The sequence below is a fragment of the Neophocaena asiaeorientalis genome, unplaced genomic scaffold (assembly GCF_003031525.2).
Source record: "Neophocaena asiaeorientalis asiaeorientalis breed wild unplaced genomic scaffold, Neophocaena_asiaeorientalis_V1.1 scaffold233, whole genome shotgun sequence".
NCBI lineage: Eukaryota > Metazoa > Chordata > Mammalia > Artiodactyla > Phocoenidae > Neophocaena > Neophocaena asiaeorientalis.
This window is the reverse complement of record NW_020171811.1, coordinates 834306-860813: the sequence shown is the minus strand read 5'-3', so window position 1 is coordinate 860813 and position 26508 is coordinate 834306. Positions and strand designations below refer to the sequence as shown.

General features: G+C 39.8%; 1 protein-coding gene across 1 annotated transcript; it reads left to right on the top strand.

The window, feature by feature from the left end:
* Positions 1 to 17702: 17702 nt before the first annotated feature.
* Positions 17703 to 21735, top strand: ARF6 (ARF GTPase 6). Its single transcript, XM_024732035.1, has 2 exons — positions 17703 to 17855; positions 17954 to 21735. Exon 2 carries the CDS (start codon positions 18443 to 18445, stop codon positions 18968 to 18970), a length of 528 nt encoding a protein of 175 aa, XP_024587803.1. The 5' UTR covers positions 17703 to 17855; positions 17954 to 18442; the 3' UTR covers positions 18971 to 21735.
* Positions 21736 to 26508: the final 4773 nt, after the last annotated feature.

Here is a 26508-nt window from a genome sequence, read left to right as displayed (position 1 = left end):
CCATGGATAACTTAATGGAGCTGAACCACCCTGCCAGCCTGGGCCACATCTACCTCCAGACTGTTACATGAGAAAGAAGCTCCTGTAACCAAGCAAGACCCTATCGGGCCTTCCTAGGACAGACCCTCCCCCCACCCCCCCACCATGTCCTCTGACTGCCTCTTGTTTGTAGAAAAACTTTAGCCTCCTAGGCGATCCCCAAGGACCAGATAATAAATTTAATCAGAGAAGCGAGAAAATGCAAAAACAAAGGAAAACAGTCAAGCAGACAAAATAATAATAGTTTAGCTATTAAATAAAGTCAAGGACCTTTAGCTCCTCCTCAAGGGCTAGAGATAATATTCTGAGCCCTATCCTTTGAGCTGTTTTGCAGATACCGAAATCCCCACCAGGTGGAAGAAGTTAACTGTATGCTGCTAACAAGAACATAGACCCCAGATGGCTGGGACCAGAAGGTTAATGATGGTTGACTCCTGATTACCTCACCACCAACCAATCAGAAGAATGTCCAGGAGCAGATCACACACCCTGCAACACTCTTGCTCACGCTGTCTTTAAAAACCTTGCCTGAAAGCCACTGGAGAGTTTGGGTCTTTTGAGCATTAGCTGCCTAGACTCTTTGCTTGGTGCCTGCAACAAACACCACACTTTCTTTCACCACAACCCAATGTCAATACATTGGCTTTGCTGCACTCGGTTGAGTGGACCCAAGTTTGGTTTGGTAATGCTGCTATTTCATTTAAATCACTATATTTGGGGTCTCTATTATTGCAGCATACTCTGTACTCTGATTTAGGGAAGCTCACAGAGGAAAACCCTGGCTAACCAAAACTCAGAAAGGGCAGGAACTGAAAGAGTTGTCCAGGCATCTCCAGGACACCCCAATGGGATGAATCAGCCTCATCCTCCTGTAAGGAGTCTGATTTTCTATTTTGAGTCCTGTGTCCTCCTACAATCTCTTTTTATATTCATATCCAGTTTTTCATTATAATTATGTTGTAAATAAAACTTTTATGTTCTGCTTTTCAAATCTGTCACTATACTTTTAGTGGCAGTATAAGTTTCTCAGTTTGACGTAAAATTTATGATTTAAATTAAACCACTGTCAGTTACACTAACCACCACTTCATCATTCTATATTTTTCACCTGTATTGTTTTATGAATTAGTGATGTGCATAACATCCAGTGCTAAGTTAATTATGCACAAGCTTGAATCAGTGCTTGCTTCTTTTGTGTTCTGTCACTTTTCTTCCAGCTTTATTGAGGTATGATTTTCAAATAAAACTGTAAGATATTTAAAGTGTACAATGTAATGAATTGTGTATATTGTGAAAGGATTCCCGCCATCAAGTTAATTAACACATCCACCACCTCACATGTTTACTTTTTTTTTCTTTTGGTGAGAACATTTAAGTTGTACTCTCTTAGCAAATTTCAATTATACAACACAATGTTATCAACTATAATCACCATTTTATACTTTAGATCCTCTGACCTTATTCATCGCATAACTGAATGTTTGCACTCTTTTACCAACCTCTCCCTATTTCTGCCACTCACCTGCCCCTGGCAACCGTTTTCTATTCTCTGTTTCTATGAGTTCAACTTTTTTTTTTTAATTCCACATATAAATGCGACCACACAGTATTTTTCTTTCTCTGGCTTATTTCACTTAGCATAATGCTCTCCAGGTTCATCCATGTCACAAATGACAGGATTTCCTTCTTTTTAAAGGCTGAATAATATTCCAGTGTGTGTGTGTGTTTTCTTGATCCATTCATCTGTTAGTGGACACTTCGGTTGTTTCCATACCTTGTTTATTGTGAATAATGCTGTAATGAACATGGGAGTACAGATGTCTCTTCCAGGTGATGATTTGTTTCCTTTGGCTATCCACCCTGAAGTGGAATTGCTGGATCATGTGGTAATTCTACTCTGACTTTCTTGAGACACCTCCATACTGTTTTCCAGAGTAGCTAAACCAGTTTACATCCCCACCAACGGTGCACAAGGTTTCCCTTTTCTCCACATCCCCGCCAGCTTTTATCTAGGTTTTTAACTTTTTAACAGTGCAGAAAGCAAGGTTATGGTCTGGCTGTCTGACGTTTTGCTTTTTCAAAACATAACCCTAGTGACAGTTGATTTTGAGGCACTAAATGTTGGAATAGATTCTGCTTTCATTCCAAATGGTATGTCTCAATCTGTCTACGGAACTCCACTCGTGGAGCTCAAGCCATTTATAAATTAGTCCTTCTGGGGAACGTTAAACGAGAAAGAGCATGGGGTCTGACGCAGAGGCTTTCTGCCCCGGCGTGGGGAGAAGGCTTGTGGGCAAGCGGGGTCCAGGGCCTGCAGCCTCAGCAACTATCAGGCAGGGGCGCACAGCCCGGAGAGAACACCTGAGGAGGAGATCCGACGCGGCCGAAGAAAAGAAGGCGGAAAGACCACCAACCAACGAGAGAAAGAACGCGCCCAGGGCACTGCCACCGGCGCGGACCCCCAGGCAAGCCCCTCCCACTACTGAGGAATGGGAGAGGAGCCTGGGCGGGAGAGCTCCTCGGGAGCGGGGAAGGCGGGGCCACCGGGAGAGGGAGAGGCGGGACCACCAGGGGAGGAGAGGAGAGGCGACGGGGGCCTTGGGAAGGTGGGGACACCGGGGCGGCGGGTGGAGGGGAAGGGGGCGAGAGGCGGGGCCACCAGGGCAAGGAGAGGCGGGGCTTTTCGAGGACCGAGAGGCAGGACCGGCAGGGAAGAGAGGGGAACCGCCAGGGGGCGAGGCGGACAAGGTACCAACTGAGACGTCGGTCCCTTGGATCTCAGTCCAGTCCTGGGCTGCGTTTTCCCAGAGAAGGCTCCCGGGCCCCGCCCTGTGGCGGATTTGTTCGCGGCCCCTTACGGCCGCGGGATCCTTTGCTGCTTCAGGCAGGATTTTCATTACGATAGGTTATTTGCATATCACAGACATGCCCCTGTGGGCTGACCCTGATTCTATTACACTTAATAAACGAACCATGGATTAACGAGAATTAACGCTTTGACGTAATAAACATTTACGTCTTGGCCACACTCTGCTTGGAGGAAAAGCCTTTAATATAGTTAATACACAATATCTCACAATATCTATCGTCGACCCTGAAACTCATTTCTTGTGGCAGGTTTTCAAATATCAGAATAAATTCTGACAGTGGACACAGTTACTTATACGGTGTCACGCTGCTAGACCTATAAATATAACTTAAACTTGTGGGGTCATTTTCCTCAATTTGAATGTTTTCACTTTCATCCGACAGTTCTGCTGAAGTGTTCTAATGTTTAAGAACTTAGTAGAACTCCATTATACCATGGCTATTTGTTACATTGATTTCTGATCTGACGTGGAATAAATCACGTCCCCAAACCAAAACTTAATACATAAAACTCCCTATATTTAACAAACTTTATCGATTCTATCTCTTTACAGCAGTGTGACAAAAGCTTTCTGCTGTATTTAATTTATTCGTTTTTAAAGTATTAGAATAAATTAGAATGTTTCATTTTCATCAGATAAAGTTTGAAAGAGTGCTTCCTTTGTTTGAGGACCCTGTAGACTTAGCCTAATGTCACACCCTGCCAGAATAATTGGCAAATTGATTTGCTTTTTCTTAAATTTCAAGTCTCAAGGTTAATTATTTATCGAGGTTAATATATTTGAACAGCCTGGCTTTTGGTAGAAAAACAAATACTTTAAACTGCATACAGCTTATACTGACTAAGGTGAGAGAGGATCAAGATAACATTCTTTGTTTGAATCATTCATTCACGCATCCAACAATTAACCATTGAGCACCTGCTATGTGCTAGGTGTCCTGAAGTGTCAACTATTATTTAATATCAGGGATAAAGGTTAGCTTTGAGAATAAAAGTGTAAACAGAGGATCAAGGAAGTTGCTTGACATGATACAAATAGTCTAAGATATAGGCTTTTGTCTATTCACCTTGGACCCTGAGGAAAGGTCATAATTTCTAAGAGAAGAATGATTGGAAAGGTTCTGATCTTGCATGACTGCTGGTCTCTGGGTATGACTAATATAAAAATCCTAGGGCTTTCCCTATGTAGAGGTGGTGAGAGGGGTAAGATCTTCCCCTTGAATCAGTGGAAGATCACTGAGGCCTTCTGAGGTTCAAATGGCAATGAACTTTCACTTTTATCTTGGAGGGGGAAATTTTAAACTTTTTGAGTGTGGTTTAAACAACTTCCTATTACTTGTTGAGATTTTATGATGTGATGGTTGAATATATAGCACCATGGTGCTTGCTAGGGGATGCTTTATAAATACATTATGTTATCACAAGTCACACTGTTAATAATTAAACCATATTGTGTTAATACTAAGTTTTTTGTGTATGGCAATTTATGATCAAAGTGATTCGTAGTTTCCGCAGGGGTTGCTTTTAGGGCTAATGCGCCCTGAAAGTAACCCTATTTATACAGAATGTACTGAAGGCACAGGCTGCTTGTGCCTGTTCAAATGGACCCCCTTGTTGTACAAAGGCAGAGCTCTAATTCATTTTGTGGCCCAGCTCATTTCCCAAGGGGCCATGGCCTGGCATGTGGCAAGAAACGAAGAAAGACAAAACCACTACATATTAGTTGCAATATTCTGTAAAAGGAGACAAGCTATAGTCACCATGTTGTATGGATAAACAGTATTACATATTACAAAAAGGGTATTTATATAATCAAAACAAATGTATACAAATGATGAGTTATTATTTATCATTAGTAAAATGAATATTAGTGCTCTTGTACAGTAATATATAATATAAACTAGAAGAGTGATTTATCCTTTGTGATAAAAAATTTATTAAACTTGTAAGCCCCTTTATGCTTTCATTCATTCATTCTTTCCTCTGTCATTAATCATTAAGGAAATGCAATCAAAACCACAATGAGATACCACTTCACACCTACTAGGATTGCTATAATTCAAAAAAAACTGGATAATAACAAGTGTTGGCAAGAATGTGGGGAGCTCTTGTACATTGTTGGTGGGAATGAAAAATGGTGCTGTGAAAAATGGTTTGGCAGTTCTTCAAAAAGTTAAACATACAATTACTATATGGTCCAGTGATTCCACCCGTAGGTATATACCCAAAAGAATTGAAAACAAAAGGTCAGTTATGTGTATATGGACGTTTGTTGCAGCATTATTCACAACAGCCAAAAGGTGGAAACAACCCAAGTGTCCCAATAGAAAACTGGGTGAACAAAATATGGTATTATGGAATATTACTCACCCATAAAGAGAAATAAAGTTCTGACACATGCTACACCATAAATGAACCTTGAAAATATTATGCTAAATAAAATATGCCAGGCACAAAAGGATGTATATTGTACTAGTCCACTTATATGAAATATCTAGAAAAGGCAAATACATAGAGACAGAAAGTAGAGAGAGGCTGAGGGGAGCAGAGAATGAAGGGTTATTGCTTAATGGATATAGAGTTTCTGTATTGGGGTGATGAAAAAGTTTGGGAAATAGTGCTATAAATTTCCCTTTCAGCACTGCTGTAGCTGTGTCCTCCATATTTTTATACATTGTATTTTCATTTTCATTCATTTCAATGTACTTTTTTTCCCCTAAAGACTTACTTTTTGACCCATGGATTATTCAAAAGTGTGCTGTTTAGTCTCCAAGGGTTTTGAGATTTTCCTGTTATCTTTCTATTATTAATTTCCAGTTTGATTTCATTGTGGATAGAGAATATACTCTGTATGATATACAGTTTTTTAAAATTTGTTTTATGACCCAGGATATGGCACTTGATAAGAGTGTGTATTCTGGGACTTCCCTTGTGGTCCAGTAGTTAAGAATCCGCCTGCCAATGCAGGAGACACAGGTTTGATTCCTGGTCCGGGAAGATCCCGCATGCCATGGAGCAACTAAGCCCGTGAGCCACAACTACTGAGCCTGCGCTCTAGAGCCCACAAGCCACAACTACTGAAGCCCGTGCACCTAGAGCCTGTGTTCCACAACAAGAGAAACCACCACATTGAGAAGCTCATGCACTGCAACAAAGAGTAGCCCCTGCTCTCCACAACTAGAGAAAGCCCACGCACAGCAACAAAGACCCAACACAGCCAAAAATAAAAATATATAAATAATAAAAATAAATTAATTATAAAAAAAATTTTAAAAAGAGTGTGTATTCTGTAGTGTTAGGTGAAATGTTCTATAAATGTTGATTATCTTGTTGGTTGATGCCATTGTTGAGTTTTTCTATAAACTTGTCGTTTTTCTGTCTAGTTTGTTCTATCAATTATTGCAAGAGAGGTATTGAAGTCTCCAACTATAATTGTGGATTCATCTATTTCTTCTTTCAGTTTTATCAATTTTGCTTCACACATTTATGTTCACTTATTATTGTTTATAATTGTTTCTAATGCTTCCTCAGCAGACATTTAGAACCAAATCAGACAGTGTGATAAATTTTTGCTGCAATCATCAAACATAATTTAGAAAACTCAAAGAAGAGAAGGAAAAACTATTGTATTTACCTATATTTTTACTTACAATGTTCTTTCTTTCTTCCTGATATTCCAAGATTCTTTTTAAAAAAATTCTTTCCTGGGCTTCCCTGGTGGCGCAGTGGTTGAGAGTCTGCCTGCCGATGCAGGGGACACGGGTTCGTGCCCCGGTCCGGAAAGATCCCACATGCTGTGGAGCGGCTGGGCCTGTGAGCCATGGCCGCTGAGCCTGCACGTCCGGAGCCTGTGCTCCGCAACGGGAGAGGCCACAACAGTGAGAGGCCCGCGTACCGCAAAAAAAAAAAAAAAAAATTATTTCCTTTCTGTTCGAGAACTTCCAACTTCTTTTGGCCATATTTTAGGAAAGTTCCGTTGGTGAAATTCTCTTAATTTTCCTTTATCTGAGAATGTCTTGATTTCCCCTTCATTCTCAAAAGATATTTTCACTGGACATAGGATTCAACTGGGTTGACAGTTCTTCTCTTTCAACACTTAAAACATGTCATGCCACTTCCTCCTGGCCTCTATGGTTTTGGATAAGAAATCCACTGTCATTTAAATTGTTTTTTCCCCTTGTATGTAAGGTGCTGTTTTTCTCTGGTTTTGTTCAATATGTTTTCTTTGTCTTTAGTTTTCAGAAGCTTGACTATAATGCATCTTGATGTGGGTCTCCTCAGATATATCCTATTTGGAGGTTTGTTCAGCTTCTTAAATCTGTAGGTTTATGTCTTTTGCCAAATTAGGGAAATTTTTAGCCATTATTTGTTTGAGAACTTTTTCAGCCTACACTCTTTCTCCTCTCCTTCTGTGAGTCCAATGATATGAACATTAGAAGTTTTGTTATAGTTGCACAGGTTTCTGAGTCTCTTCTCATTTTTTTAAAAAATTCTATTCATTCTCTGCTGTTCAGATCAGGTAATTTCTATTGTTATATCTTCCAGTTGACTGATTCTTTTCTCTGTCCCTTCTATTCCATTTGAGTCCATCCATTGAGTTTTTAATTTTCAGTTATTACACTTTTTCAGTTCTAAAATTTCCATTTGGTTCTTCCTTATATCTTCTATATCTTTGTTGAGATCTCCTATTTCTTTTTTTAATTTTATTTTTTATTATTTTATTTATTTATTTGGCTGCATTGGGTCTTTGTTTCTGTGCGCAGGATTTCTCTACTTGTGGCGAGCAGGGGTACTCTTTGTTGCAGTGCACGGGCTTCTCATCACCATGGCTTCTCGTTGCAGACCATGGGCTCTAGGTGTGCGGGCTTCAGTAGTTGTAGCACGCGGGCTCAGTAGTTGTGGCTCACAGGCTTTAGAGTGCAGGTTCAGTAGTTGTGGCACACGGGCTTAGTTGCTCTGCGGCATGTGGGATCTTCCCGGACCAGGGCTCGAACCCGTGTCCCCTGCATTGGCAGGCAGATTCTTAACCACTGCACCACCAGGGAAGCCCGAGATTTCCTATTTCTTTGGTGAGACTCTGTATTTTTTCAATTGTTTCAAGTGTGTCCACAACTGTTCATCGAAGCATTTTTATGATGGCTGCTGTAAAATCTTTGTCAGATAATTCTAATATCTTTGTCATAATGGTGTTGGCATTTATTGATTCCCTTTTTTCATTCAGTCAGAGATCTTCGTTTGAGAATTTGATGATTTTTTGGAGAATAATCTGTAATTTTTGGTTGAGATCTGAATATTTTGAGTATTATAAGACTTTGGATCTTATTTACCCTTCTGTTTTAGCTGGCTTCCTCTAGCACCTCTCCAACAGGAAGGTGGAGCACCACCTCATTACTGCCAGGTGGGAACAGAAGCCAGGTTCCTCATTAGCCTGTTGACAACCTAGGGGGATGGCTCCCTGTTACTGCTGGGTGTGTGATGGGGATTACTGGCTTCCCACTAAGCCTCCAGTGATACCTCCCTGCTGGAAGGAGTAGAAGTTCCTCATTACTGCTTCCCACATGGTTTTCACTGATACCACACCATGAGGGGCGAGCAGTCTTGGGGATGAAGCGGGTAATGGTGGAAGAGGGTGCTGGCCTCCATATGGTGAAGATCCTGACTCTCCAGCAGGCCCCCTATGATACCACCCTAGCAGAAAGGAGAAGGCATACCTCCTTATTGCCTAGTGGAGGGGGAAGTCCAGGCTCCCCATGTGGTCTCCAATGACAACAAGGGCTTGGGTGGGTGGGGCTCATCACCTCCTGATGGGGATGAAAAGTCCCATTCCCTGCTCTGCCTAGTGAGGAGGCAGGAGATTGGGACACCTCGTTAAGAGCCTGGCAAGGGTGAAAGTCTAGGCTGCTAACCTGGCCCTGGCTACCATGGGTGAAGGTGGGGCTACAGTTTTTTTCTTTGGGTTTTAGCTGGAGTAAAGTGGCTATTTTCTAAAGGTTTTCTGTCTTGCTAGGTTGCCCCTTTCCTAATCCTTTTTTTAAAGAGAGCAAGCTTTCCTTGAGGCTTTTTGGTATTTCCAGGTTTCCAGCTTCTTAAGCTCTAAGCCTGCGATAGATATGGCAAAAAGAAAACCCAGGGAACTCACCACCATGTCGTTCCTTGGGTCTCTAGGTCTCTAGTCAGTCTGCCTTCTTCTCTCCATTTTCAGTCTTCTTATGCTTGTTTTATATGTAATGTCCAGGATTTTTAGTTGTACTTAGATGGAGGAATTGGGAAAAGTATGTCTACTCCATCTTCCTGGAAGCAGACTGTATTAACTTTTCTTGGGTTTTTTTTTTTTGGCCGTACCACATGGCTTGTGGGATCTTAGTTCCCCGACCAGGGATTGAACCTGGGCCACAGCAGTGAAAGCACCGAGTCCTAACCACTGGACTGCCACAGAACTCCCCCAGATTTTTTTTTTTTTTCCCGGTACGCGGGCCTCTAACTATTGTGGCCTCTCCCGTTGCGGAGCACAGGCTCCGGACACGCAGGCTCAGCGGCCATGGCTCACGGGCCCAGCCGCTCCACGGCATGTGGGATCTTCCCGGACTGGGGCACGAACCCGTGTCCCCTGCATCGGCAGACGGACTCTCAACCACTGCGCCACCAGGGGAGCCCTCCCCCAGATTTTATTAATTTTTATGATTACCCTCTATTCAGGGCAAATGATATTGATTGAAAAAGTTCTCCAGCAATTCTGTGATGTCTCTTTTCCTCCCACATTAAGAGAACTAATGCTATAGCATAAGGGAATGCATTAAATTATTCTAAGATCTCTATAAAGCAATTCAGGAATAGGTCAAAAGACCAGGTCACAGAACAGTTTAGAGCTTTTTATAAATTAATTAGATTTATCAATAGTCCACTCCTACCTACTCTAATTCTAATGTTGGTTTTATTATGTAATAGTAATGGTAGTATATAATTATTTTATATTAGGTATTATTATATCAGATATAATTCTCCACGAAGCATTAAAGTCTGTGACTTTGATATATTTATGTTATTTGATTGTTAAAATTTTGTTTTGCTTACACACTACATTGATATGTTTTGTAAAGCTATAACCTGTAAGTAACAGAAGCCTACTGGAGCTTGCTTTAGCAAAAAGAAAGGTAATTTTATATAAAAATACAGGTACTTCATGAAACTCAAGGGTTGGTATGGAGACAGACTCCAGGAAGGGCCTGGAACTGTGCAATGGAGCCCGAGGAATAATCTGTTTTGTCTCTACTTCTCTCTGAACATCTGCTTTTTCTTTCTCCCCAAGGACTAACTCTGTCTGCCACGCGGTACTCAAAAGCAGAATATGGGGCTTCCCTGGTGGCGCAGTGGTTGAGAGTCCGCCTGCCGATGCAGGGGACACGGGTTCGTGACCCGGTCTGGGAAGATCCCACATGCCGCGGAGCGGCTGGGCCCGTGAGCCATGGCCGCTGAGCCTGCGCGTCCGGATCCTGCGCTCCGCAACGGGAGAGGCCACAACAGTGAGATGCCCGCGTACCGCAAAAAAAAAAATAGAATATGGCTGTGACACAGTCCCTAGTTAGGAGGATATGGACCCACTGGGAAGAGACATACTGATATGGTCTTCCTTCAGATCTGATTTAAAATTCTTAGGAATAAGAATCTGATTAGCAAATTAGGATAATGAGTCTATCTGTGGTCCAGCTGGTATGGCCAGAGATGTATGTGTGGAAGGGTCACATGGAAAAACCAGTAGGACAGGAGTGTTCTTGTGGATGGGGATGGCCATTTCCAAAGACAGCCTAAAAGTGACCAATAAACTGGGTATCTTGTTCTATTCCTAGAATCTTTGATATACCGTTAACAATGTATCTATATTGAAATTGTTATAAAGTCCCAGGTTAACTTTCTTATATAACCAACATTACTACTGTGAAAGCAAGTTGAATTCATGACTTATGTTTCTTATAACGTTTCAAAGATATACTAAGCAGCAGAAAGACCCATTTTTACATTTGGAAATAAAGCCGAACATCAGAAACTGCTTCAAAGGCTCTAGAACTTTCCTTGTCCAGCATCAATCTAGTCAGTTTGGGAAGTCAGCACACAGGGTAGCAGGTTTTCCCATGGTGAAGAGAGCACAGGAACTGTCACCCTAGTTCACCCGAGAGTCACAGCACCATTGACCCTAGTTTATTAAATTGTCATGTTACCCTTGAAGCCAGTCTTTAGCTCAGCAGACTTATGTTATTTAACTATTATTTGTGGACATATAATCCAGGAGGTGCCTTTCTAAGCCTTTTGGAATATAAATCTTTCTTGCTTAAAATGGAAACAAACTCATAAATTTTGCCCAGCTAAGCCATTGTTAAACTGGTTATAGTGTAACATTTACCTAGGATTTTACAACCATTTCCACACTCATAAATCTTGGTCATTGTGTTCAGAACTGTATATTAGAGTAGGAGCAACTACAGACAATAATATACTGATGGTCCAAAGGTACTGAATAGCAAAAACTGTTCCACTGTTTATTCTTGGTGCACATAAAGCAACATTAAAAAAAGAAAAGGTTATGGAGGAGGAAGTCTCATATAAATCTACCTGGTTATGCTTTTCTAAGGAATTCTTCCTTTCAGCCCAAAACTGGGTTTTGGATTAGGTTAGGGTATCAGTTTACAACATTGCCAAGTTCTGCTTTTCAATACAATCCTCTTCTTTTTTCCTTCCTTCCTCCCCATCTCCCTTCCTTTTTTTCTTTCTATCTTCCTTCCTTTCTTCTTCTTTCCTACTCACGTTTTCATTCATTCATTTATTCTCTCTTTGAAACAGCACTATGTGGCATTTAAAACCATTTAATTATTTGGTTTCTAATCTATAAACAGTTTCAAATTTACTGACTTACCAACTGTTTCTTGAGATTTGAAATACTGATTCTTTTCTCTGGATTCTGTAACATGGAAAGTTCTTCCACTTTTCTTTTACCACCAACCTAGCCATAAGGAGCATCTCTTTGGGAAGCTGAATCTCTAACTAGCAAGTCAGAAACTAAGGCAGATCAAATGCAAAATCCCATGCTAGAGGCAAGGAGTAATACACAGAGCTAAAACTGCATGATGCCTTAAAATTAGTAAATCTACTCCATTGTGATGCATTCACCAATTAGGGGTCACTGTTTTGCTTATATGCTGTTTTCTTCCTGTATCTCTAAGAATGAGGGAAAACAAAAACAGAAATGAAACAAGACAAAGCAAAAGACAAAACCTATAAATTAGGAAATTTAAAGCTGGAATGACTATAAAGACAGGACAAGGATTTTTAGCCCTCAGATCTTTGGTGTCCCTTGAATGTCTTCCTCAAGGGCACACTGTGCACCAACACACTGCTATACAGCATGTTATTGTACAATAACAACATAGCTGCATAACTGATAGCACAGGGCCCAACAAATGTTACTGCACACACCGCACGCACTGTTGTGTTATTACTTAACTACAAGGTTTGGAGTATTCAGTCAATTAAGCAGTCTAAACGATTTAGCCTCTCTGTTCTAAACAAAAGTCTTTTTCAGAGAATCAATATTGTAAACTATCTGTCAGTTTAGGCCAAAGTAATAATCCTGCTTTAGCTTAAAAACACTCTTCTGATATTGAAAATTAAATTTCTGAGATTATATGCTTCTTCATAACAGGGGATGTTATGAATAGTTCCAGGATATGAAATGTTTCTCACTCCAACAATTTTACTGATTCAAATGGTTGATTTGAAAACAACACATTCATAAACTTCCATGAAAAGGAACATAATTTTAACAGATTAGAAATAATGATGATTCTATAATTTTACGTGTATGACTCTATTTTCAAATGACCATCTAATGGGAAAATTACTAACACAATCAGATGTTCAATTCGTACAATGTTGGTAAAAGATTTTATTTTGAATTCTTTAAATTAAAATGTGTATTATTCAGGGTTCTTATTCACAGTCAAGAAAAACTGACCCTGATTAACTTGAGCAGAAAATAATTTTATTGGAAATGTATCAAGAGGGCCCCCAGAATTGTCAGGAAGGCTGTAGAGACAGGGTAGAAAAGGCACTGCTAGGACTATGTCATAGAATTGATGGCTTTAGACATGTCCTGCTAGTGTTTTCACTGTGACACTTGTTGTCATTGGCACTTCTGCCATTGGATATCTGCCACCATGCTGCTGGACTCAGTCACTCTGAACACTTGTCCCAGCAACTGTGGAATTTTGAATCTCTCAAAATTCAAAAGCCTGGACTAGGACATTGATTACTTAATTGGTTGAACCCAGTTCACTTACCCAAACCCTAGCTACCAGGGAAACAGGAAAAGGAATATCTATTTGCCCCCCTTCATCTTTCCTTCTACCTAAATTGTGATTCAGTCAAATAGAAGTGTTTGCATACTGGGCAGCCAAATGGGAAGTATCCACAGACAAGTTTTAATCTAGAGCTTATGACTTTGATCATCCTATGGTTGCCAAGTGTCTTGTCTTACTTTCTCTTCACTTAATGTCTTACTTTCTCTTCATTTAATGGTGTTGACTAGTTGATGGGGCTCTATTAATAATTCAATAAATTTAGCTATAATTATAGTATATTTTCAAAACACTTTTCTTTGCAAGAATTTAGAAATATTTATGCCTTTGTCTGACAGGTCTAATGCCTTGGTAACTTATAATGGATTATTGTGATTAAAGTTTTTCCACTATACTATGCAAAACTTTGTGTGTGTGGGTATACATCTTGGGGATGAGGAATAAGAAAATAAGTAAAGCTCAGAATTCATAGAATTTTTTGATGTGAAGGGAAGTTAGCAATTAGTTCAGTGCTTCTCAATCTTAGCTATATATTAGAATCACTCAGGGAGCCTTAAAAAAATACTGGGGGGTAGAACCTCGATCACAGATATTTTGACTTAATTAACATGGGGTGGGCTCAATAATTTATGCAGTCTAAAAATGCCCCAGCTGATTTTAATGTGCAGTCAGAGCTGAAAATCATTGATCTAGTCCAGCTTCCAGAGTTCACACAATAGAGAAAAGAACACCAGACTTGGATCAAAGAAGTGTGAATTCAAATCTCCTCTGTACCGTTTATAGACCTTAAGAAAGTTGCTTACCCTCTCAGTGCCTCGGCTCCTTCAACTGAAAAGGAGAATAACATATGCTGCCCTAATCAATTAAGAGAGATTTCTCTATGGCAGGAACAGAGAAATTGATGATCAATGAGGATGAACAAATTACCCAAGTTAAACCTAAGTCAAGAAGTATTGGGAGTAAGTTAAGGATGTAATTTAGCTTTTTCTATTCACTTGTGCCACCAGACTATGTTGCCCCAGTGTTTATTTTTATGGTCTGAAGCCATAACTATTAAACAATTTGCTAAAATATCAACTGTAATTCAAACTTTTGTTTTTAGTTCTATCTTTTCCACTTTTAATATTGCTGAAAATGAGATGAAGTCTTCATACTCAGGCATAACTAAAGTAATTATCAAGGTTTTGATTGGGATATCAGTTTTTTTTATGGTTAAAGAGGAAGAACTAGAAAGTGGCTCCTCAGCTGACATAGGGAGAGGAAGGAGTGAACTATCATTTTGGTTCCCACCCTCACTGTGTGGTCAGAATTTCCCTGGCCCTGCATGGGATAGAAAGAAATATATGACAGAGTCATACAGAGTGAGTGATTTTTAAAAAGCTACAGGAATTCAGAAACAGGGGGTAAATAGCACGGGGTGCTATTGTTAAGGAAGACATTTATTTCATCTTAAAGTGGAAAGCTAAGTCATTTTATGAAAGTAAATATTATTCTTATAAGATAGTGTTTTAGTCAGGATTATAATAAACATATGTGGTTGTCTGAACAGATTAGAAATTATGAAATGGTGTTTTCTAAAAGAGAAGCCTGGTTTGAAAGCAAGCTGGAGAAATCTCTTTATTTGCAGGCTTTGAGTTACAAAGCAGAGATCCATTTTTCTACAGCAGTTAGTCTTTGGAGTTTCATCTGTGTCTATAACTTAAAACAGTGAAACAGAATGCAAACTGAGAAATCTAATACTTTGTTTCATAAATGAAATTTTTGTTTATTTGTAAAATTTCACTGAATGACAGTAATATTTTTAGAATTGAAATTTACGTTTTGAATTGTTAATTGTTTCAAGAAAGTGTCAAGAAAACAAAATATTTCAGCAGTGGTATGATTTAGTAGTCCCCTAAATTGTTATTTTTTGCAGATAGTTTGGTTTTATTGAAATGCACTGTTTAAAAAATTTTGTATATATACAAAGTTAAAATTTTTCACTGTATTTAGATTCTGGCCATTATTATTTGTTTTATGATCATTACTTAAAAATAATCTATTGTATAATTTATTGTATGAAGAGCCACTATAAGATATGCCACTGTATGAAAATCTTGATTAACCTATTATTGCAAACTGCAGATAAAATAGTATGTGCCTTTCCTTTTTTGTTTTGTCTCATCTGTGGTATAAAAGGTAATCATTCATTCAAATAATGACAATCCCTGATACCTACATGCTGTCACTGGGGACATTATGTGGACAAGGCAAAGTCTCTGCCTCCATGAATTCTGGTAGAAGATAAATGGAAGCTGGCTTTCAAAAATGAACTTTTTCAGCCCTAGCACAGTGTCAGTGCCAGGTAGATGCTAGTGCTTCAAGTTGCTTCTATTTTTAATTATATCACACCTTTCACTGAAAAATAAATCCAAGTCCAGCAGATCAATCTTCCATCTAGTTGGAAAAATTGGAATCTGCTCTGAGAAAACTATTATGTTGGAATGAAGCAAAATACAGTACTCACTGCCACATATAAAAAAATTCCTTCCTCAAATATAATAGTAATTATTATAGCACTTTATAGTTATAAAGCATTTTAAGAAATACAGTGGACCCTTGAACAATAGGGGAGTTGGGGGGCTCACCTCAATGTAGTCCAGATTCTGAGGATAACTTCTTAGTTGGTCCCCCATATCCCAGGTTCCACATCCGTGGTTTCATCCAACCCGGACTGTGTAATAACGTAGTACATATTTATTGAAAAAAAGTCAAGCATAAGTGGATCTGTGCAGTTCAAACCCGTGTTGTTCAAGAGTCAACGGTACCATAATCGAGCTTCCGAACAACTGTGTGAAGTACTCAGGGAGAGAGCATAATTTGGGGGTTAAGAGGATCAGCTGTAGATTCACCATTTAATCTCAACTCTGTGACTTTCAAAAAATTACTCAACCTCTTTGACCCTCAGTTTCCACTAACACTCTAAGCTACCTCACATGGTCGCTGCGCAGATTAAAGTAAAATATTTAAAGTAATTTAGTACAGTGTTTATGACAACAATCAATAAATAGTGACTATTTTCATTCGAGATAATATTCTTCATCTCGTTCAACAGATAAAAAAATGAAGTTTACAAAGACTGAAAGGAAAGGATTCACAGCTATAAAACGGAGGGGTAACACTCTGAACCCCAATCTTCTGACTCCAAATCCTTCTTTCAGTTTTAAGATAGGGCATACGTATTAAGGCAGATGGTAAGTAAATTAAATCATTGCCAGAATATTAATAACTTAAGTAAATTTACTTCAGGCTGAAGCTTGTAAGGTTATCATTTAACCAATCTACCATTATCAAACTTTCTTACATTGTGACATAAAAAGTATGTTACCTTATGTTATTACAGCATCTTCTTAAAAAAAAGTTTTCCTGTTTTTCCTCCCTTTGGTTTATTTACATTTCAAGCTTTCACCTTTTTTGAACTTTACGTCTAACTTTACCACTAACCATTCGATACAAAAAGGTTGAAGTTTTCTACAAACATTATTTAACCATCAAATGGGGTTTGCGGACAGAAAGGTCAGTGTTACACTCCGTTTACACAGGAGGTAACTCAGTAAGGTTAAATGTCCAAATCCAGGCGACAGAAGTAGTCAGTCTTTCTGATTCTAAATCCTACACTAAGATTATATCGTCGAGGCTTCTTAAAGTTAAGAATGAGTGGCTGGATGAGAAGCTACTACTAATCACACTAAAAGAAGATGATATTTAAATATTAAAAATGACCACCTTCTAAAAAGTTGAAAAAGCGGCAAGGCACGGGAACTTTTGATAATACTGTAATTTTTAAGAAACGTGGACTGGTCCTGACGAGATGTGTAAGATAGGGCTCCAATGTCCCAAAGACGGGCTTCAGAGCAAACCCAAACCCAGTAAGAGCGCCGCACTGACTGGCAGATTCCACGCGAACCACTAGCCTCCCACGTGTCTTTCAGGAAACGCACAGAGCACGAGGGATAAAGGGAAGCCAAAGAAGGCTGGGGGAAAGGTAAAAACAGCGGCTAGGGCTTCCCTGTGAGACTGAGGGCACACGAAGGCTGGGGCGGGCTGGAGGGAACTCGCGGAGCATCTGGCGGGCACCGGGGTCCGAGAACAGGCCTGGAAGCAGCACAGGGGAGGCGTTCGTCAGGGGAGCGGGCGGTCCGCGGGCCCCACACCGTGGGGCTCCGCAGTGGATCGGCTCTTCTGGTTTGAATGGGGGCGGAGGAGGAGAGGCTGCGGAAGAGGAATGCAGAGAGTGGACAAGACGCTAGAGCAGCGACAGGTGGCCGCGGGTGAGAGTCCGAGATTCGCGGGGGTGGGGGCTGGCCGCACCTGCGAGCCCTCTGAGCCGCCGTAGCCCCGCCCCTCCGCCCGTGGCGCCCCGACGCTTAGCGCGCGGGAGGCTCTCTTTATAGAGGTCGCTCTAGTCCGAACGGGCGGCCTCTGCTGCGCCTGCGTGGTCGGGAGGGGAAGTGAGGCGGTTTCCTCGGCGCCTTTTCCGGCGGCGGCGGCGGCGGCGGCGGCAGAGCTGGGAGGAGGCGGTGGAGGCCGGAGGGAGCCCGCGCTCGGGGCGGCGGCTGGAGGTAACCTACTGGGCTGAGCTGGCAAGGCGGGCCCCCTCGGTCTCCACTCTCCTCTGGGGCTCTAGCAGTAACTTCCTTCTCCCTGTCTCTGTCTGCAGGCAGCGCACCGAGTTCCCGCGAGGATCAATGACCTGACGGGGCGCCGGAGCCGCGCTGCCTCTCGGGTGGCCTGGGTCGCTGGTGAGCGTGGTGCTCGCGGACGGGGAGCCGGGCCGAAGGGCCGCAGTCTCCCGCGGCGGAGCGAGGAGAAGGCGGAGGAGCGGGAACCGCGGCGGCGCTCGCGCGGCGCCTGCGGGGGGAAGGGCAGTTCCGGGCCGGGCCGCGCCTCAGCAGGGCGGCGGCTCTCCCGGCGCAGACTCAGCGTCCCGGCGGTCGCGGCGACTGGAGGAATCAAGTTGTGCAGTGGGTGATGCCCGAGTGAGCGACGGGTCCGGGCCTCTCCCCCGAGGAGGCGACTCCCACGCAGGCCGCACGGGCGCCCTCGCGATTGGGAGGCTCCGTTTCGGTTTCGCGGCGGCGGCGGCGGCGTTGTTGGCGGAGGGGACCCGGGACACCTGAATGCCCCCGGCCCCGGCTCCTCCGACGCGATGGGGAAGGTGCTATCTAAGATCTTCGGAAACAAGGAAATGCGGATCCTCATGTTGGGCCTGGACGCAGCCGGCAAGACAACCATCCTGTACAAGTTGAAGCTGGGCCAGTCGGTGACCACCATCCCTACCGTGGGTTTCAACGTGGAGACCGTGACTTACAAAAACGTCAAGTTCAACGTGTGGGATGTGGGCGGCCAGGACAAGATCCGGCCGCTCTGGCGGCATTACTACACCGGGACCCAGGGTCTGATCTTCGTAGTGGACTGCGCCGACCGCGACCGCATCGACGAGGCCCGCCAGGAGCTGCACCGCATTATCAATGACCGGGAGATGAGGGACGCCATAATCCTCATCTTCGCCAACAAGCAGGACCTGCCCGATGCCATGAAACCCCACGAGATCCAGGAGAAACTGGGCCTGACCCGGATTCGGGACAGGAACTGGTATGTGCAGCCCTCCTGTGCCACCTCGGGGGACGGACTCTATGAGGGGCTCACATGGTTAACCTCTAACTACAAATCCTAATGAGCCTCTTCTCCGCCCATTCCCCGGAAGGAGAGAAATCAAAAACCCATTCATAGGATTATCGCCACCATCACCTCTTTCAGTTGCCACTTTCTCTTCTTTGAATTTGAACCCTGGAGTTACCGTTCTGCGGTTTGGGGGAGGGGGTTAGGGGTTTTCTTTTTTGTTTTGTTTTCTTTTTTTTTTTTCTTTGCTTTGCGTTAGGATGCTCTGATCTGACTTTTTTGACATGAACACAAAGTGCTAGATGCTCTTGTTGACTTCCAGCAAATGGGATGGGGGAAATATAGCAGTTCTTGGTAAATTCCTTTATAATAATGGTTTGATTTTTTTATTTCGAGAGAATCTTCTTTTCCAATGTATGCTTTTTTCCTTTTTGCCCAGTTTCCTTATCACTTGCTGTAGATGGCTTATTTTGCATTCATGCAGACTGTGTTGCAAGTCTGTTTCATCTAGTAAACTGAAAATTATTGCTTAATCAAACTGCCGTTTGTCTTTTATATTTAAGGCCTTTTTCCCCTCCCTTATGAGTTCTGACTTTAACTTAGTAAATTCAAATGTGACCTTTTATATCTAAGACCAGTATAGTAAACAGCCCACAGTGGCAAATAATGAGTAATATCATTGTAATATGTTCCAGTTGCACATCACTGTGTTAAACAGGTAATGTAAGAAGTTCTTTGAAATTTCAACTCTTAAGTTCTGAAACATACATCATGCATGAGTAAGGATAAAACTCAAGTTCCCTGTTACATAGCTAACTTACACTGCATAAAACTATGAAAATGTAACCTGTCAAGGACACAGATTTTTTTTTTCACTGCAAAGTTAGCAACTTTGCTGTGTTTTCCCTTTTTTAACTTTAAAAATAGACTTTTCCAGAAAATGGAGCAATAATGGTGTATGCCACACACAGATGAAATATTTGTAGATATTTTAAGTGACTTTTGGGCAAAACTGGAATATATACTTTTACCATGTTTCAAATGTCTAAGACCAATAGTTTTTAAATTACTAGAATGTTTATTCATGAATAAAGCATTTAACAGTTCAAATTACATGCACCTTTTACCTAGCTGGAAAAAAAAATTCGTGTTTCCACATTACAGCAATTGATTAAGCTGAAGATATAAGTCTTTTTTTTTTTAATAGATGAGTGATCCATATCTCCATTAATTAGAACACTGGAAAAGATGTTTTATGAAAAAGGTATTCTGTTTGATTAACTCATGCTAATAGTCAGATACCCTGTTGGTTCAATAATACACTATCTCCTTTGAGGAAGGAAATGTGATGAATGAATGATGTGTAGACTTGAGGAATGACAAAAGGGGAAGTAGGATGCAGAGGAAGAACCTACAGATGACAATGAATGTAAACTTACTTTTCTTCAAGGGTAAGCAGTGTGCTCGCTGGTGATATCCAGATCCTAACAAGATTACTTGCTTAGCTGGTTAGGACCAGTAACTAGATTATTGAGACCACTATGATAATACTTTGAACCAAATGTTAATGCTTGATACAGAATTGTGTAGCAGCATCTGGTTCTTATATAGCCTTAAGGATTCATTTTAGAGATCCTCAAGGAATTAAACTTAGGGAATTCAGAAATGTAGACTGCAAAGGCAGTATACAGGGAAAGGTGGAGGGGGTTTTGTTTATGAGGGTGTCTGAAAACTAAAATTGAACGGGATATCATGGTATATGATTGGACAGTATTGGTCCTTCATGCTTTGGCCATATTGTATAATGGAGCTTTTACCAAAGATGTATGAGAAGTATAAGGCTATAGAAAGTTAACTCTTCAAAGTAAAACTCTTGACAAACATTTTACTTAAGGCAGATGAGAAGAGGTGCTATGTTGTAGGCTCCTAATGGTGCAGAGGGATTTTTGAATTCAAATGCAACTAAAGTATAAAGTTCTCAGTTTCACTTTAGTAGAAGTATCTCTAGAAATGAAGCTGACACACATCTATGAACATTTTAGTTGCTTTTAAAATTCCCATAGCTCCATCATAAATTTAATTACTAGTGTTTTAAACGATTACACATTAAGGTACATAAACATGGGTTATATAAATATCAATGTTATAGTAACATCCTGAAGCGACAAGCACAAAGGTATAAATGCCTAAACTGGAGGAAACTTGAAACCCTCATGTTAATTCTTAAATGTAGTATTTCTAACTTGTGACAGACAGATTGGTAGGCAGCCATTTTTTGTTTGTCTTAAAATAACTGGGGGCATAGTTAAAATTTTATACATCAAGTGATTGCTATGGAATGTTGCAGGTGAGATGTGGTTATTTTTAGTTTATTTGAAATGTCTTAACTGAAGGTGGGGGGAGGAGGGAAAGCAAATATTTGAAATTTGGAAAACCTTAAATCTTTTGCTAAGAAATTGTAATTTTCACTTACATTTTCTTTAAGGATATAAAAGGTTGATAATTGATGTAGTTAAATTAAATCATAACCACTGATGATCATGGGGCAGGTACTTATAGCCTGCAAAAAAAGTTACAATCTAAGAAGTTAAGAAATAAGATCCTGAAGTTTTTGTTTAATTGCATCAATTTCTGTATTTTATGTGAATTTATAAACTGAAGTAAGTTTTCAATGAGGTTAATCTTGTCTAATATAAGTAAATGAGTCTGTAGACTGTGATCTCCCCAAACTAAAAAGTACAGTACTTGGAATTGTGTTCTTTATGGTTGTAGTGTTGGTAAAGCACTAATATGCAGAAAATAAAGGAATTACACAGTGCAGTTTCTCACGTTACGTTACTCGTTTGAACTAGGTTAAGTGGGACGTGTGGTGTGTTGGGCCATGTTATTCTCCAGGGATATATGGTATAAAGTAACTTAGTTTGGGAGTCACCTAGCTTTTATATGAAGAAAAAAGAGAATCTGTTTGGTTCTTATAATCCTGGCTATATAGGAGGTTTTGCCCTGATTTAGTTCCACCAAATTTAATCTGATTTTATGATAACTTAGGACACAAAAGCAGTTGGAAATTTTTTAAAAATGAAAGTTCTATAGCAGTTTTTATTATGCTGTTTTTTCAGAAATGACAACCTCGAGTTTTTAGGACAGAACTGTGTCTCTAAAGAATTGGCCTACGGAGTAGTCTTAACCCTTGACAATTGACTTTTGGATTTTAGAAAGTTTGTCTTTCAGAAACCAAGGTTGCTTGTCTGATAAGAATGGCAGAATTGTAGCCATTTAGAAAATAAAATAGTAGATGAAGAATAACTTGTTGGATAAAGGGGTTTTTTAACACAGTCCCTTTCCTTGTAGGCCTCCCTTCTTGTATTAGCAATTTTTGTAGTTTGATTTTAGAATATCTTAGTGTGATCTCTAGTGTGATTTAACTCCCACATTAATGTTGTTAATGGCTATCAAGTATCAATTTACCAGAGATAGCAGTAGAAGATATTTTACACTTTAGTGAGTTCTTATGTTTTAATATAATTTAGAAATATAGTAGCCATAATCTGAATGGTGGTGGAGCTTACTAAATTCCCAAAGTTATTTCCTCTATACCTTGCCAAATATATATATGGATTATGATACGGCAGATCTTTCCTTATAGGTAAAAATTGTAAAACCACATATGGCAATTAAAAATAACTTGTCTAATCACTGAGCCTAATGTATTTGGAGTATAATATTCAATAGAATCTAGCCTTTTGCTTTGTTTATATCGAATGGTAAAAGACAAAGTAGGAAAGATTTGCAATTACAATATTACAAAATTTATAAAACGGGAATGTTGGGAGATGGAGTGATAGAAGAGGCAAAGTAACTTTTCCCTCCCCGCTTTACTAAACTTGAAAGTTGCCAGACTAGATTAGTGAGTTGAATGGTCAGGGAATAAATACATACAGGTGAGGTCAAAGAGGCAGAACGGGTCTGTAGAGGGGTTTAGGACTAACAGTTGAAATTTGTTATTAAATAAGTCAAAGTAATGGTAAACTTCCAGGGAATTAGTCTAGAAATAACTTACTTTGTGGGACAGTAAGAAAATGGGTTTGAGCTTTTTCCCCCTTTATTTAAAGTGTTTTATGACTACTTGAAACAAAAAAGTATTTGTCAATCTTCTTGAATACCTTTCCACTTATCTTCATTTAGATATACAGTTGACCCTTGAATAACATGGGTTTGAACTATGTGGATATAAGTGGGTCCACTTATTCATGGATTTTCTTTTTCCAATAGTAAACACTACAGTATTACACAGCCTGGGGTTGGTTGAATTAGTGGATACTGTACAACTACAAAGTTACATGAGGATTTGGATTTTCGATTTTGCAGAGGGTCAGCGCTCCTAACCTCGGAGTTGTTCAAGGATCAACTGTATTTCCTCTATGGTATTTGTTTCATAAGTGTGAGGGTAGGTTTATTTATTGAGAGCCTACTGATGTGCCTGGCACTGTTCTAGGGACAGGAGATATATCAGTGAAAAAAAAAATCTGCCTTCATGGAACTTACATTGGTGTTGGGGGGTGGGAGTGAGAAATAAAAACATGTTAGGTGCTATACTATGTATTACATAGTATGTTATATATATAGGGAGACTGGTAGACATGTATTCAGAGAAGTCCTCATTGAGAAGGTAACATTTGAGCACATTTGAGGGAAGAAAATATCAGTGGAATTGATACAGTAACAAAAAGATAATATGTATAGTGTGAAGCTGGGGTGGGGAAACTGGCCAAAGGCAAATCTGGCTACCATTTTTTTTTTTAAAGTCTTTATTGAATTTGTTACAATATTGCTTCTGTTTTATGTTTTGGTTTTTTGGCCCTGAAGCATGTGGGATGTGGGATCTTAGCTCCTCAACCAGGGATCGAACCTGCACCCCCTGCATTGGAAGGTGAAGTCTTAATCACTGGACCGCCAGGGAAGTCCCTACACTTGTTTTTATAGGGACTAAGCTAAGAATGGTTTTTTACATTTTAAAGGATTTTAAAAGACTGCTCAAAAAAACAACTGTGATTATGTGACAGAGACAGTATTTATCCTGAAAAGCCTGAAATATTTACTTATCTGGCCGTTGATTGAAAATGTTTCTTGACTCCAGATCTAAAGCCCAATTTTTATTTATTTATTTTGGCCACACCAGGCAGCTTGTGGGATCTTAGTCCTCCAACCAGGGATTGAACCCATGCCCTTGGCAGTGAAAGCGCGGAGACCTAACCACTGGACCTCCAGGGAATGCCTGCCACAGTCTTACCACGTTTGAACAGTTAGTGAGCTTTGAGACTTACATTTAAGTAGTCTAACCTGGATTTTTTTTCCCCTAGATAAGTTTAAATATGTGAAATCAGTAGTTTTTCAGTTATCAGTTTTAACATTCTTAAAATTTTTGTGAATAATTTCATTAAAAGTGTTTATTTTTATGGTGGTTTTACGGGTCTTTGGATATAAGTTAAAACATGCTTTTCTGTTCAAACTGCCCTTTCCTCCAGAGAACCTAGATTAGTTTGGAATAGTTTCAGGTAACATCATTGAATTGTGGCTTTTATTCAGTTGGTACTACTGTAATCAAGGCCTGAATCCAGTACTTTTTATTATGAAACTTTGTAAGATGAAGTGTTTATTGAATTGGAAACTAATATGATGGTGATATTTGGTTTCTCCTTGTATTATTCCTCTAACCAGTATAAACTAGGAAAAATAATTTACTTCACACATGAATTACTTCTTGCGTAGAGAGTTGTCCTATACTACTTACATAGTAGGATTTGGGAATCCATAACTATCTTAAAAGAGAACCTAAAACAAATTAGGAGTTATGGAAGTAAGTTTTATGGAGGACATTTACAAGTGAGCTTTAAAAAATAAAAATAATTCTTGTTCATAGTAAGATTTATGTGAAACTGATTATTCTGTTTCTAATTACATCTGAATAGACTGGCCTGAGAAGGTGATAGCATGAGAGGGCAAAAACCAAATTTGTTAAAGGAGTTATAGAAGCAAGGATCTGGACCTCTGAAGTTTATTCTAATATGGCAAACCAAAGTGCTTTCTCTCCATATCTTTTTATTTCTAGAAGTTAGTTTTGCGAACAAGTCCTAGGTTGGAGCTAGGTGAGCCTGAAGAGACCAAATTGGGAAACATTCTAAGAATAATAAGAATTAGCATTTTTTGAATGTTTGCCATGTGCCAGGCATTGTTCTAAGTGTTTCATGCATATTTTCTTAATCCTCACAACACCTTGGAAGAAAGGGCTCCCGTTTTATAGTTGAGAAAACTGAGACTTAGAGAGGTGTATGTTAATAAGTAGCAGAGCCAGACTTTGGACTCAGGTAGTCTGTACTATACTGGGACTGTGACCAAGGTGAACCATTGGTTAATAATGTACTTAAAATTTTGTGTGGTTTGTTTACAAAAGGCTTACTCTGAGTAATATCCCAAATTTTCTTATTCGAACATCAACAGATTTTGAGTCCCTGTATAATTTGAGTCTTTCTGTATAGTGGAGAACATGATATTGTATTAGACTTCACTTGAGAAAATTTTTTTTTTCTATAAAAATGACATGTGACTACCTGATAGATTGTGAATTTTACAGATCATCATGAAAAATAGGAAAAGTGTTCACTGAGCTGATTATTTGTATGGTTATATATAGACTCCTTTTAAGAAAGTTTTAGAAAATTCAGAATGCACAATTTATATTGTCTCAACCTGATAAATTCATAACTACAGACATTTCAGTTATTGTTTAATAAGTGAATTTTTTGCTTTTTAGATCTCATTACAGCTCACTGTTTTGTAAGTGACAGCAAGAGCCTAGAGTCCAGGGTTAGCGAGGGTGTTTTAATCATGTATTTCGTAATTTAAGCTGGGACTTAAGGATAAAAGTTGATAATTTTGGTAAAATGCAAAATGCCTTATTTAACAGTCCTATTTTATTTCTCAATAATTTCTATATGAGGTGAAATTTAAGGCTAGGTAAGACATACATATGAAATGTTCAAAGTAAGTAATCAAGTCTATCAAATACAAGACTTAGAATAGAGATATATTGTAGACTGGAGTGGGCTGGAGAAGGCCAGTGGGAATTGAATTGGATGAACCTACAAAGTCAGAGGAATAACAGTATTACTACTTAACTGCGTGCTCATTGCGTGCTAGGCACTGTTTTAAGTGCATGCATGCATTATCTCATTTAAAATGTGTGAGCAAGGGTAGTAATCTACATATAGTATTTGGGAGATAGAGAATAGACTTGTCTGACTAGGGTTGCCAGATTTAGCAAATAAAAATACAGAGCACCCAGTTAAATTTCAATTTCATGTAAACATTAACTTTTCAAGACAGGTATATCCCAAACAGTAGACTAAAATTGTTGTTTATCTGAAATTCCAATTCAACTGGGTGACCTATATTTTTTCTGCCATCCTATGTCTGACTGGAGTGGTAGGAGAGGAGGTAAGTTTCAAAATGGAAATTAAAAATGGAATTTTTAGAACGCCTCAAGAACTAGACCAAGTAGTTTGGATATTATTTTCTGTATCATGGAAGCCACTG